At 44.1% G+C, this 14,492-nt stretch overlaps 1 protein-coding gene across 1 annotated transcript; it reads left to right on the top strand.

Moving 5' to 3' along the window:
- Window positions 1-7,931: 7,931 nt before the first annotated feature.
- LOC113746343 (alpha/beta hydrolase domain-containing protein 17C) lies at window positions 7,932-8,724 on the top strand. The gene has a single exon (XM_027281619.1). The coding sequence runs from the start codon at window positions 8,236-8,238 to the stop codon at window positions 8,722-8,724; it is 489 nt and encodes a 162-aa protein (XP_027137420.1). The 5' UTR covers window positions 7,932-8,235.
- Window positions 8,725-14,492: the final 5,768 nt, after the last annotated feature.

Genomic DNA, 14,492 nt, shown 5'->3' on the forward strand with positions numbered 1-14,492 from the left:
TCCCCCGGGCAGACTGCGCAGAGTTGCGGAAAAATCGCGGTGTGTGGTTAAAATTACACACCCGCCCTGAATTCACGGGGATTCACTGACGTTGCAAAATCGCACAACTGTGAGATTCGTGGAAGGTCTGTTTATTGGTATCAATTTTACAGTCGCCGATACCACTACGCGTCATGGGGTGTGTGTATGTTGACGAAAGGCAGACGCGGCAGTGGAAGCTGCGAAGCCGCAGTTCGAGAGTTCGAGAGAAAAGGAAGTAAAAAAAAACAAAAAAACGATGCGTCGACTACTAATTAGTTGTCGAAGATTTTGTTTGTCGAATTAATCGTGACTAATCGTGGCAGCCCTGGTGTGCACATTTCAGTTCATTTAAAATGTATTTACAGTCTTTGACCTGTCAAACAAGGGCAGAACAACCTTTAACCTTTTAAAGTCGCGATTAAGTTAGCAATCCAGTCTTGACCCAAGCAGCAACTCCGTGCTGAGAAATAAAGCCGGTGCAGACGTGCCTAAAAAACTGTAATTCATCAAGTGTCCACTTGAGGCTGGCTCCAGCAGTGAGGTCAGTCTCCATAAGTCCCCATGTTCAAATGTCACATTCACAGCAGAAATAAACATGTTTACAGCCGGTACAAAAAAACAGTTTTGGCTCTGTCGTTAATTTCCCCGTTCATGACAACTGTACTGAGGGTGAAATTATTATACAACTCACCTGTTCACATTATATTAAGGCTTAAAGTTATGCAGGATATTAAGGCGTTGCTGCTTTGATTGACAGGTACAGTGCTGTTACAGACAGATGGCTTATTAGGCAGCACCCAGGCCGAATCAACCCGCCTCCTTAGGTAGCTGATGATGTACTTCTTTACGGATATTTAGATTACCGGGAGGCGGTGTCGGAAAACCTACGGCGTCTTACAGTTCTCTGATATCAGTTTCGACTGGATTTTGAGTTGGTCCTTGATTCCAAACTATCTTCCGCGTGACTTTCATGGGGGGATGCAAAGAAAGGGACGTCGGAGGATTTGGCAGTAGCCTATGGTACACATGGGTCATCTGATCAACATTTCAGCTTGTTCATACCTGTAACATTTCCCGTCAGGCTCAGCTGTACTTGTGTTCACTGGCTAACATCCCCTATGGGTTGACTTGTAGTCTCCTCTTAGCGTCAGTGTTCTCGTCGGTGCTGTTGAAGTTCTGCTCAGAGCGATCCTCCACAAACTTAAGACGGGCTGTGAGTGCTGATGAATCACTCAGCTGTCCAGGCTACAGATGCTTCCGTTCATTGGAATCAATTGAAAAAGGTGCACACCACTTTAGCCGGTTAAAGTGGTTTGTTTCTCTTTGAATCAGTTTTAGAGGAAAAAGTGAATTTGTGTTTGATTCTAATCCTAAAATCTGACTTTGAGCATTAAAGGGCAGGAGACTCCAAATTAAGATTCTTGTGGCTACTAATGGTGCTCATTATGTAAGTTGTCTTTCTGTTAAGGGGACGAGGGCTGGCCACAAACGATTATTTGTTATTTAGATTAGTCGATTAGTCACGATTTTGTTCCTCGACATAATCGTGACTAATCGATAATCGGCAGCCTTGTTAGGACTCAGAATGTCACCGGTTGCTTTATTCCATTTTCCTTTTCTTAAACTTTTCCTTCAGGATTTCTTGGTGCAGATATTCAGTTTGACACCTTCACCTTGGGCGTCTTTTATGTGATCGAGACAGGTCATTAGTCTTATCATGTGTGACCGAGGTGTCAAGCGGTGGCTAGTTGCAGCAAATTTACACGTGGATTGACTCCACAACTTCTGTCCACAGAGAGACTTCAGAATTGTGTCCAGCAGCAACTTTTTGTTGCTCCCGTTTTCCTGAGTTGGAAGTTCTCAGACTTCTTCTCTGCCACACAAAGGTTTAATTCTCTCACATGTAGTTGACACTAGTTAACTGTTAACGTCCTTGTATCATACTCCAACTCTGAAAAGCTTCACTTGTGTCTCTTTTGGGAATCTCAGAGGCACAGTGCAGTGGGGTGCAGGGTTCATGACTTTCCCTGCTGTGAAAAACACATTGGTACTCCCGTTGGGGAAATAGTTCAGTGAGCAATAAAAGTCTTTTCAAGATAATACTTGGTGTTTCAGATGACTTTTTAATGTGACAGGTGAAGACCACACCTCGTCACAGTCCTGCTGTTTGGACCGCATGTTTGATGGTAAAGGTGGAGATTGGCGCAGCACACATCAAACGCCAGGCACAACATTTCCTGTCTGAGGCTGGTGCCTTTTATCTCAGTGTCCCCTACATGAGTTTGTGTATTGTCAAAGCATGTGGCATAGCGTAGCTGTTTTTTGGTTTGCATGAATGACTTTGTTAGTTTCGTGACAGTTCACCATACCGTTCACTCTTTTCCCTGGTAGTTTAATCTGCGGCCTAGGGTGCCACGATAGTGATTAGTCACGATGATGTCCGACAAACCAAAAATCGTCGACAACTAATTTAGTAGTTCAACGCATTGTTTTGTTTTTTTACTTTTCTCTCGAAACTGCGGCTGAGCTTCCACTTGCGCGTCTGCCTTCCTGTCACACCACACACACACCCCTTACGCACATGTGCAGTAGTGGTAATCGGCCGTCAGGCCTGACTGTTTACGTAAATGATACCATACCACAGACCCTCCAAGAATTCCCGATGTGCGATTTGCAACTTCAACGCAACTTCCGTGAATCCCTTGTGAATTTCAGGGCTGCCGGGGTGTGCCCAATTTAAACCACTCAGCTCGATTTTTCCGCAACTTCCGTGCAGTCTGCCCTGGGGGTTTCAACTCGGGCGGGGTCAGGGACGGCCGCGCTGTGCGGGAAGAATCCCCTAGGGGACCTTCTCCCCGGCGCTGGTTGGCCCCCCGCCGGGCGCATTTCCTCCGCGGCCGTCTGCGTTCGGCATGGAAAGGGACTCTGGGGCGAAGGTGGCTCAGGCCTCCATCCACCGACGCTTCACAGCGCCTGCCTATCCCGCCCATCTTCGGGATAGTCACTTTATGTATTATCCGATTAGTCGACTTAATCGAAAAAATTAATCAGTGATCAGTCGACTTATCAAAATTTAATCGTTTGTGGGCAGCCCTAATATATAAGAGGAGTTTTTGTCAAATGTTGAAGATTTTGTTGAATGAGCATTGATGGTTTGTGTATCGACTGAAAGTTCCCCTGTATTAAAACAACAATTAGTTGCTCCTTCAGACCTGTTTTTCAGCTGATGAATGCAGCGCAGATCTGGATGATGGAGAGCCGCAGCGGTTCCTCTGCTATTGTTGCCGGTCACCCTTACCATCATTGTCTAAAACCGAGGCCAAAGGCGGCTTCATACTTCATATCCAAATTAAACCACACTGTAGATTTTGTCTTTCGCACATGCTTCAAGAGAAAGTGCGCGTTGGCCTCTGGAAGTGGTCCCGCAGCACGAAAATCAAACACTTAGTCGTTCCTTCGACCCTTTAGGAGAGCAATCCGGCCCCAGCATTGAAGCCGTTTGTGCATCATTACGCTCCCTTGGGGAGATTCCGCCACCTGCCTGACGCAAGGAGAGGTTTATGTTTATTCAATTATCTTTTTACTTACATTTTGTGGGGAATCATTAAGACTCATTTTCTATTGGTCGTGCTGGTGCGTGAGCCTGCAGTGTCTTCTCGCTCACATTCGTCTGCTAAAGCTGTCAGCCTTATAGTTTTGGCATAACACACAAAGATGCGCCACCAACACCCATCCACAGCCCCATAGACTGCCATGGTAATTTGAGAAGAGAAATTTCCAGAAGGAGCAGGGAGCACCTGTGCTTTATCTCAGTGCCAGCTTTATCTCAGTGCCAGCTTTCACCTTGTATCCCGATGATTCATCTAAATGTTGAACTGAACGGTTGTTATTTTTCTCTTTCTTGCCCCTGTTGCGTCCATGCAAGTGTAGCTGAAAATAAAGAGATTCTTTAGGATGATAGAAAAGGGTCAGTACAACGATGAACAACAGATAAAAGTCAACTCTGATCCTCCACATCTTTGTTTTTGGGTGAGAGCTGGCACTGATTGACAATGATAACCCCCTCCATCCCTGAAGTATTCTGGTTTAGTTACTGACTTCTTCTATTCTATGTCTTCTCGCTCACATTCGTCTGCTAAAGCTGTCAGCCTTATAGTTTTGGCATAACACACAAAGATGCGCCACCAACACCCATCCACAGCCCCATAGACTGCCATGGTAATTTGAGAAGAGAAATTTCCAGAAGGAGCAGGGAGCACCTGTGCTTTATCTCACTCCCGAGGCCAAAGTTTTATTTTAATTTACACCTGAAAATTGGCAAGGAAATGGTCCACGAGATGAGGATTCTTATGGTCATTTCGGCTTTTGGATACGCCCCACCGTTTGGCCAGAAATCCTTCCTGTTCGAGGGGTGGTTTCAGCATTTTCTCTATCTCTCTGTCAGCATTTCCAACTGACATTCTAACAGGTGCAGTAACTGCTCTGCTGATTAGGGCTGGCAGTTGGTCCTGGTTATTACACTGACTGTCTAACCAGGTAAACATGTATATAATTTACTAAATATTTTAAAGTTTCTCTTTAAATATCAGTGCCAGCTCCAAAAACAATGATGTGGAGGACCAGAGTTGACTTTTATCTGTTGTTCATCGCTGTAGTGACCCTTTTCTGTCATCCTAAAGAATCTCTTTGTTTTCAGCTACACTTGCATGGACGCAACGGGGGCAAGAAAGAGAAAAATAACAACCGTTCAGTTCAACATTTAGATGAATCATCGGGATACAAGGTGAAAGGTTCAATTTGATTGGACTTTCATGTTGCCGGGTTCATGCTCCCGTATTGTCTTGTTTTCTTCTAAATAAATTGTGTTTCTGACAGGCGTAGGAACATGTCTGCGCACAGGCTTTGTTCTAGACTCTTTTATTGAATGCATTTGTAAGGGTGAGACCTCTTAGGTTAGGAACCACACTCATAAATATTCTATTTATGCTGAGAAAAACAGGAAAAAAGTTTTCCCTATCTGTTCCGAATATCGCACATATGGTGCTGAGCGATTGGCACTTTTTTTCCTGCTGTATTTGTATTGGAGGCTTGCACAGACTCCCACAGTCTGTTAGATTTGAACACAATACACTATCTAGTAATGTCTTTCCTCCTCCAGGCTATAACAAATGCAGCAGACTCCTGTCTCCATATGGTTATTAGTGACAGTGCTGAAATGTGTGTATGGAGCTGATGATCCTCTCCCTCTCAGGTGGCTCTGAAGTGCCTCAGCCATCAGGCTGTACATGCTTAAGCTGTTACTGAAATAGAGTGATGACAACCTGTGCTCTGCGTTGCGAGTGAACTGCCTGTCAAGTGTCGTGTTGTGAAGATAGTCCTCTAAAAGTTATGCTGGTGCTAATCTAAAGTAACATTCAGTGCTGTCAGGACTGTTTTAGTTCTTGAATGTGAACTTTTACAGAGGTAAGCATAATTCATTCATTCTGTTAAAAACACTTAAAGGATCAGGCTTGGCCAAGGGCTATTCTCATTTCTCACTGGTGACTGGTTATCGATCTCAGGAGGGTGGATCTTGCCTAATATGGGCTGGCCAGAGGATGATGCCAGACAGAAGTAAAGGAGGCTGAAGACTTTTCTTCCAGGCTGTGATGGCAATGTTCCCTACGCCTGTCAGAAACACAATTTATTTAGAAGAAAACAAGACAATACGGGAGCATGAACCCGGCAACATGAAAGTCCAATCAAATTGAACCTTTCACCTTGTATCCCGATGATTCATCTAAATGTTGAACTGAACGGTTGTTATTTTTCTCTTTTTTGCCCCTGTTGCGTCCATGCAAGTGTAGCTGAAAACAAAGAGATTCTTTAGGATGACAGAAAAGGGTCACTACAACGATGAACAACAGATAAAAGTCAACTCTGATCCTCCACATCTTTGTTTTTGGGTGAGAGCTGGCACTGATTGACAATGATAACTCCCTCCATCCCTGAAGTATTCTGGTTTAGTTACTGACTTCTTCTATTTGTTTATGTAAAGAAATGGCCCAGTCATGATGTGGAGGGTGCACTATGGGGAATAATTTTCATCCCTTGAAATTTTCTTCTGGACCCGGGAGGAGACAACAGGCGTAGGAACATGTCTGCGCACAGGCTTTGTTCTAGACTCTTTTATTGAATGCATTTGTAAGGGTGAGACCTCTTAGGTCAGAATCACACATTAATAAATATTCTATTTATGCTGAGAAAAAGAGGAAAAAAGTTTTCCCTATATATTGCACATATGGTGCTGAGCGATTGGCACTTTTTTTTCCTGCTGTATTTGTATTGGAGGCTTGCACAGACTCTCACAGTCCGTTAGACACTTATTGACAATGATAACCCCCTCCATCCCTGAAGTATTCTGGTTTAGTTACTGACTTCTTCTATTTGTTTATGTAAAGAAATGACTGGCCCAGTCATGATGTGCAGGGTGCACTATGGGGAATAATTTTCATCCCTTGAAATTTTCTTCTGGACCCGGGAGGGGACAACTGTGGGCACAACTTCCTGCAACTGCCTTGTAGTATAGGTAGAGAGAGGCTGGCAGGGAATGAGTGGAGATGTAGAACAAAAAGAAAAGCCACTATTAATATATGTGGACCAAGGGCTCAGACACTGTTAGCACAGAATAAGCTAGTACATGAGATAGTAAAGACAATACTAACAACATATTAATGAATAGGTCAAAGCCAGAACAAGAATGATATTCCATGGAGACACAACAAAGCCACATTAAAAACTTACAACTTATAAATACTGGGAACATATCATATTTCCAGAGGATCAAAACAACAGATTAAATAAGCCAGTAACTGAAGAAGTATTATCAGCTATTATAAAATAACTTACAGGTTTATAAGCTTAATTTAAGACTTATTAGTACCTCTAATACTCAGAATTAGACTCATCCAATATCTTTTTAAAAAGTACAGTATAACTTGCCTACGTCAGTTCTTGACCTCACTTTGACCACAGGAGCTATTTGGATTTCTGGGCCAACGTACCTGCTTTTTAAGTAGTTCCTACTCTCAAGGTAGTACTCTAGGCCCAAGAACACGGCAACAAGGGACATTCCTGCCCCTACTAGGGTAATTTCTAAGAGAAGATAATGGTGCACTGCATCTATTTATCATTAAGAGTTTGAAGTGGTTGAACACTGACAAAGAAAACTTTATGAATATAACTCATGGAGAGTTAATTTAAACAATATTTACAAAAATGGACATTCAATCCCAAAACATGCCAGCCCACATACATAAATACATCTTTAAATGATTTGAATATTCAGACTGCTTTGCTCTTCCACATATAATTAATTATTACTATGCCTCTTTAACCAAAGCAGTCACTGTCTGGCTATATCATCATCCAATTTCAAATTGGAAAAAATATAGTTCATTATTTTAGTTTTGGAGAACGTATCTATTATTTGAACGAGCATGTATTGTAATGAGTTTTCATTAAATGGTGGAGAAATGTGTCAAGCTTTGAAACAGAACCCAAAAGCAGATGGAGCTGATGAGGAAATGAAGATGTTTATTGAAGAACAGATAAAGACAGCCAGAGTCACATACACACAGCCAGCCTCCAGCCAGAGTCACAGTCAGGACAAAATGGATACAAAAAGTAAATTTTATATCATACATTACACACTGTAATCTACATTTAATGTGATGTGGTTGACATTATTAGTATTCTTACTTTGAAGGATTTCAAGCAAAGGAAATAACATGTATAATATGAATATATGTGTACATATTATAATTAATAAAATAAAATATTTTATAAAATAAACAAGTCTGAGGTCCAAAACAACTCAAACTTGTTAAACATAAAATAAAATAAGATGACGTCAAAAACTACAGAAACAAAAGAAAAGCCAAACCGGATGTCCGGTTGTACCGGAAGCCCGGCTTGTCTCCTCTCCCAGAGAAATGGCTGCTCTCGGTAACTCCGAAGCTTGAACCGGAGCCGGTGATGTGTCACGGGGGACGTCGTCGTTGTCGAACCGAGGCCGGTGTCCGCAGTGTTTGTCGCCGCTGAGGTTTCATGTCCGAGCTCCGTGCCCGCTGTCAGTGAAGTGAACGCCGCCTGTCACCGCGTGTTCATGGGAAACAAATAGCACCTGCAGCCCCCGAGAGAACCAGCAGCTAACCGACCGCTAACCCCGCGTAAATGCCCGAGCGCGGCCCCAGGATGAACGGCTTTTCTCTGGGCGAGCTGTGCTGGCTCTTCTGCTGTCCACCGTGTCCCAGCCGCATCGCGGCCAAGCTGGCCTTCCTCCCCCCGGAGCCCACCTACTCGATGCACAGCGATGCTAACGGCGTGACGAGCTTGCATCTGACCGAGCGGGCGGACTGGCAGTACTCCCAGCGGGAGCTCGACGCGGTCGAGGTGTTTAGCACCAGGAGCAGCCGAGGTAACCGGGTCGGGTGCATGTTCGTGCGCTGCGCCCCGAACAGCCGCTACACGCTGCTGTTTTCCCACGGTAACGCCGTGGACCTGGGGCAGATGTGCAGTTTCTACATCGGCCTCGGCTCCAGGATCAACTGCAACGTGTTCTCCTACGATTACTCAGGCTACGGGGTCAGCACGGGCAAGCCCTCCGAGAAGAACCTGTATGCGGACATCGAGGCGGCCTGGCAGGTCCTGAGGAACAAGTGAGTATGAACCAGGAGAGCATGGTGGATCCACATGCCCACAGTCAGAAAATATCAATTTAAATGACAGAACTTCAAAAGCTCTGATGTAAATCTGCCACAAGCGATTATTTTGATAGTCGACTAATCGCCGATTTTTTCCGATTAGTCGACTAATCACCGATTTTTTCCGATTAGTCGACTAATCGCCGATTTTTTTCCCCGATTAGTCGACTAATCGCAGAATTTTTCGATTAGTCGACTAATCGTCAGTTGTTTTTGATTAGTCGACTAATCGCCGATTTTTTTTCTCGGTTAGTCGACTAATCGCCGTTTTTTCGATTAGTCGACTAATCGGATCATACGTAAATTGACTGTAAAACATACAGCTTATCGCACCAGCATGCAGCTGATCAGATCATTAGCTTTTAGAAGTATGAGCTAACTGAAAATAAAAACAATTAAGATGATAGCTCATTAACAATTTAATGAGAGTCCACGGCCCCGGGAAGCAGTGAGGTCCAGACGGGTGGGTGCTGTAAAGCTTGCGGCTCCACCTTCGCCCCCGAGCCTTTCCAAGCTGACCCAGAGCCGGTCGCGGCACACCGTCGTGGAGGAAATGCGCCTGGCGGAGGCCAGCCAGCGCCGGGGAGAGGTCCCACGAGGGGATCCTCCCGCACCGTGCGGCCGTCCCTGACCCGCCGAGTTGAATCCCCCGGGCAGACTGCGCGGAAGTTGCGGAAAAATCGCGGTGATTGGTTAAAATTACAACACCACCCTGAATTCACGGGGATTCACTGAAGTTGCAAGTCGCAACATGGTGAATTCCTGGAAGGTCTGTGTTATGGTATCATTTACGGTACAGTCAGGCCTGATGCCTATTACCACTACTGCGCATGTACGTAGGTGTGTGTATGTGACAGAAAGGCAGACGCGGCAGTGGAAGCTGCAGCCGCAGTTTCGAGAGAAAAGCAAAGTAAAAAAAAAACAAAAAAACGATGCGTCGACTACTAAATTAGTTGTTGAAGATTTTGTTTGTCGACATAATCGTGACTAATCGACTAATCGTGGCAGCCCTGGTGTGCACACATTTCAGTTCATTTAAAATGTATTTACAGTCTTTGACCTGTCAAACAAGAGGCAAAACCAACCTTTGAACCTTTAAAGTCCGCGATTCAAGTCAGACAATCCAGTCTGACCCAAGCAGCAACCTCCAGTGCTGAGAAATAAAGCCGGTGCAAACGTGCCAAAAAACTGTAATTCATCAAACGTCCACTTGAGGCTGGCTCCAGAAGTGAGTCAGTCTCCATAAGTCCCCATGTTTCACAGCAGAAATAAACATGTTTACAGCCTGGTACAAAAAACTGTTTTGGTCTCTGTAGCTAATTTCCCCGTTCATGACAACTGTACTGAGGGTGAATTTATATACAACTCACCTGTTCACATTATATTAAGGCTTAAAGTTATGCAGGATTAACAGTGTTGCTGCTTTGATTGACAGGTACGTGCTGTTACAGATGGGTTATTATAGCAACCAGGCATGATTTAACCCGCCTTAGGTCAGCTGATGATGTACGTCTTTACGGATATTTAGATTAGCTGGGAGGCGATGCTTCGGAAAAACCTACGGCGAGTCGTCAGTTTGGGAATGTTTGGGATTCTCATGATACAGTTCGACTCGATTTGAGTTGGTCCTTGAGAGAGGGGTGCAAGGAAAGGATGTGAGGATGGATTTGTCAGTAGCCTATGGTACACTGCACATTGGTCATCTGATCAACATTTCAGCTTGTCATACCTGTAAACATTCCCATCAGGCTCAGCTGTACTTTGTGTTCACTGCTACACATCCACTATGGGTTAGACTCTAGACTGTAGTCTCCTCTTCAGCGTCAGTGTTCTCGTCGGGTGCTGAAGTTCTGCTCATAACGATCCTCCACAAACTTAAGACGGGCTGTGAGTGCTGATGAATCACTCAGCTGTCCAGGCTACATGATCGGCTTCACGTTCATTGGAATCAATTAGAAAAAGGTGCACACACTTTAGCCGCGTTAAAGTGGTGTTTCTCTTTGAATCAGTTTTAGAGGAAAAAATGTGAATTTGTGTTTGATTCCAAATTCTAAAATCTGACTTTGAGCATTAAAGGTGCAGGAGACTCCAAATTAAGATTCTTGTGGCTTAATTGGTGCTCATTATGTAAGTTGTCTTTCTGTTAGGACTAGGGCTGCCACAAACGATTATTTTGATTATTTAGATTAGTCACGATTTTGTTCGTCGACATAATCGTGACTAATCGACTAATCGTGGCAGCCCTTGTTAGGACTCAGAAATGTCACCGGTTGCTTTAAATTCCATTTTCTGTTTCTTTTCTTAAACTTTTCCTTCGTGATTTCTTGGTGCAGATATTCAGTTTGACACCTTCACCTTGGGCGTCTCTTTATGTGATCGACAGTCATTAGTCTTATCAGTGTTGACACGAGGTGTCAAGCGGTGGCTAGTTGCAGCACTATTACACGTGGATTGACTCCACAACTTTCTGTCCACAGAGAGACTTCAGAATTGTGTCCAGCAGCAACTTTTTTTGTTTGCTCCCGTTTTTCCTGAGTTGAAGTTCTCAGACTTCTTCTCTGCCCACCAAAGGTTTAATTCTCTCACATTTAGTTGACATAAGTTAATGTTTAACGCTCATTGTTATCAAACTCAAACTCTGAAAGTTCGTACTTGTGTCTCTTGTTGGAATATCAGAGGCACAGTGCAGTGGGGCAGGTCATGACTTTGCCCTGCTGTGAAAAACACATTGGTACTCCCGTGGGAAATAGTTCAGTGAGCAATAAAAGTCTTTTCAAGATAATACTTGGTGTTTCAGAGTGACCTTTTTAATGTGACAGGTGAAGACACACCTGCGTCACAGTCCTGCTGTTTGACCAGCATGTTGATGTAAGGTGGAGAATTGGCAGCAGCCAACAGTGAAACGCTCAGGCACAACATTTCCTGTCAAGGCTGGTGAATTTATTCTCAGTGTCCCCTACATGAGTTTGTGTATTGTCAAAGCAGTGTGCATAGCGTACTTGTTTATGCAGTCATGAATGACTTTGTTAGTTTCAGTGACAGTTCCACCATACCGTCACTCTTTTCCCTGGATAGTTTCATCTCAGGCCTAGGGCTGCCACGATTAGTCGATTAGTCACGATTATGTCGACGAACAAAATCGCCGACAACTAATTTAGTAGTCGTTAGTTGCAATTTTAACCAATCACCGCGATTTTTCCGCAACTTCCATGCAGTCTGCCCGGGGGATTCAACTCGGTGGGTCAGGGACGGCAGCATGGTGCGGGAGAATCCCCTCGTGGGACCTCTCCCCGGCGCTGGCTGGCCTCCGCCGGGCGCATTTCCTCCGTGGCGGCTCTGGGTCGGCATGGAAAGACTCGAGGGCGAAGGTGGCTCACGGCTCCGTCCACGAGCTTCACAGCACCTGCCTACCCGCCCCTCTCCGGGATAGTCAATTTACGTATGATCCGATTAGTCGACTAATCGAAAAATTAATCAGTGATCAGTCGACTATCAAAATAATCGTTTGTGGCAGCCCTAATTATATAGCAGAGAGTTTTGTCAAATGTTGAAGATTTTGTTGAATGGAGCATGATGGTTTGTGTATGACTGAAAGTTTCACATGTATTAAAACAACAAACTTAGTCTGCTCCTCTCAGACCGTTTTTCAGCTGATTGAATGCAGCTGCAGATTGGATGATGGAGAGCCGGCAGCGTTCCTCTGCTATTGTTGCTGTCACCTTACCATCATTGTCTAACCGAGGCCAAAGGCGGCTCATTACTTCATATCAAATTAAACACACCTGTAGATTTGTCTTTCTGCACATGCTTCAGAGAAAGTGTGCGTGCCTCTGGAAGTGTCCCGCAGCACTGAAATCAAACACTTAGTCGTCCTTCGACCCTTTAGAGAGCAATCCGCCCAAGCATGAAGCCGTGTTGATCATTACGCTCTCCTTGGGGGAGATCCGCACCTGAGCAGGAGGAGGTTTATGTTTATTCAATATCTTTTTAATTACATTTTGTGGGGAATCATTAAGACTCATTCCTAGTGGTAGTGCTGGTGCGGAGCCTGCAGGCTTCTCTAAAGATAAAGATCTGTTTACACAAAGATCAGCTGGCTTAACATTTTGATAATTGCTAAATGAAATTATTGTCCTTCCTCTTTGAAATTACATTTCCCCCCACCTCTCTCACACACACACATAGTTTCCTCATGGCCACAGCTGAAGGAATACCACTGTGGGCGAGGAAAGCAATTTGGGGGTTGGGTTGCAACAACAAAATCAAAAGGGAGTGCATGTCACCATAAGTAAGTGGAGTAATGGGTCACCCTGTCATCATTTGGGTGGGATGTTCCTATAAACTAATTATTGGCATGATTTTCTTTCATTAGTGGCTTTGTGTTTTTGGTTGAGACGCAGTCCAGACTGACATTCTTCTGTTTCTGTTGAGAAGATGTAAATGAAGCATGGCTGTGTTCTGCCTCTGAGCTTTGGCTTGTCTCGGTCCATGCTGGACATCACTCTGTTTTTGATGTGGCTGCTGTTGGCAGAGCAGACAGTGTGACCGAGCATTGATGATGTTAAGATTCTCTCAAATGGCTTCAATGCATACTTAGATTTGAGACATCACAGAGCTGGAAAAGCTTCTTGAAACGGTTTATAGAACAGAAAAGACAGTGTTTGAGTCTTTGGTGGAGAGCCTGAGCGAATCATAAACCAAGACTCTGTGAGGAAAAGATAAAATGCATTTATTAAACTGGCAACTTCTAAACGTAGAACCAAGTGGCAGCGCTTCCGAGGCTTGGAAATGAAGACGATGCAGAAGTGCTAAAAACTGTGATTTCTCAAGACGCAGAAGTGAGTCAATCTCCATAAGTCCCCATGTTCAAATGTCCAACTTCACGGCAGAAATAAACATGTTTACAGCCTGGTACAAAAAACAGTTTTGGTCTCTGTAGATAATTTCCCCCATGGCCCTGTTCCAGGCTGTAAACATGTTTATTATATTTAAGTTGGACATTTTAACATTTGCAGAATGATTTGTGTTGTAGCCAGCCTCCAGTTGTCTGTATTTGTATACATGCATTTATTTACATCCTAAACAACATACACTATAGATATTCATCCATTTTCCATAACCACACGTCTTCATCAGGCTCACAGGTGGATGATATCCCAGCTGACTTTGGGTAAGAGGCAGGCTTCACCCAGGACAGGTCACCAGTTCATCACATCCCTGACACATGGAGACAAACAACAGCCACTCACTGTCACATTAACACCTGGACAAGTTCCTGTCATCCATAGAGCTTTTCCACAGCAGCCATTTTGACATGAAATAGTGGGGTCAGCACAGGTGTTACCAATGATACTAGTTAAGGTTCAGTTCCATTTAGTGCAGCAGAGACCACATCAGCACCCTGAACCTAGTATCATCACCTGTGTCCATAGCTGCTGTGAAAAAGCTCTGTTAACCTGCATGTGTTTGGACTAGGGATGTAACGATACACTCAACTCACGACTCGGTTCGAGTCACGATTTTTTTGTTCACGATACGATTTTTTTTAAATCAAAATGAGCTACAGACAAATTATGACCAAAAACAAAATCTTTCTTTACAGAAACTCTCAAACAGTTTGTGTTCTTATAAAAAGTGCAACTTGCATCTTAAACAACAAAACACATGACAGATATCTGCTTTCTTTGGAAACAATCTCACAGTAAACTGCTGTTAACTGGTGTGATG

This window comes from Larimichthys crocea, chromosome VIII (genome assembly GCF_000972845.2).
Source record: "Larimichthys crocea isolate SSNF chromosome VIII, L_crocea_2.0, whole genome shotgun sequence".
NCBI lineage: Eukaryota > Metazoa > Chordata > Actinopteri > Sciaenidae > Larimichthys > Larimichthys crocea.

Excerpts from the sequence above, each read along its gene's own strand:
- LOC113746343 (XM_027281619.1), top strand. The coding sequence starts at position 8,236 with ATGCCCGAGCGCGGCCCCAGGATGAACGGCTTTTCTCTGGGCGAGCTG.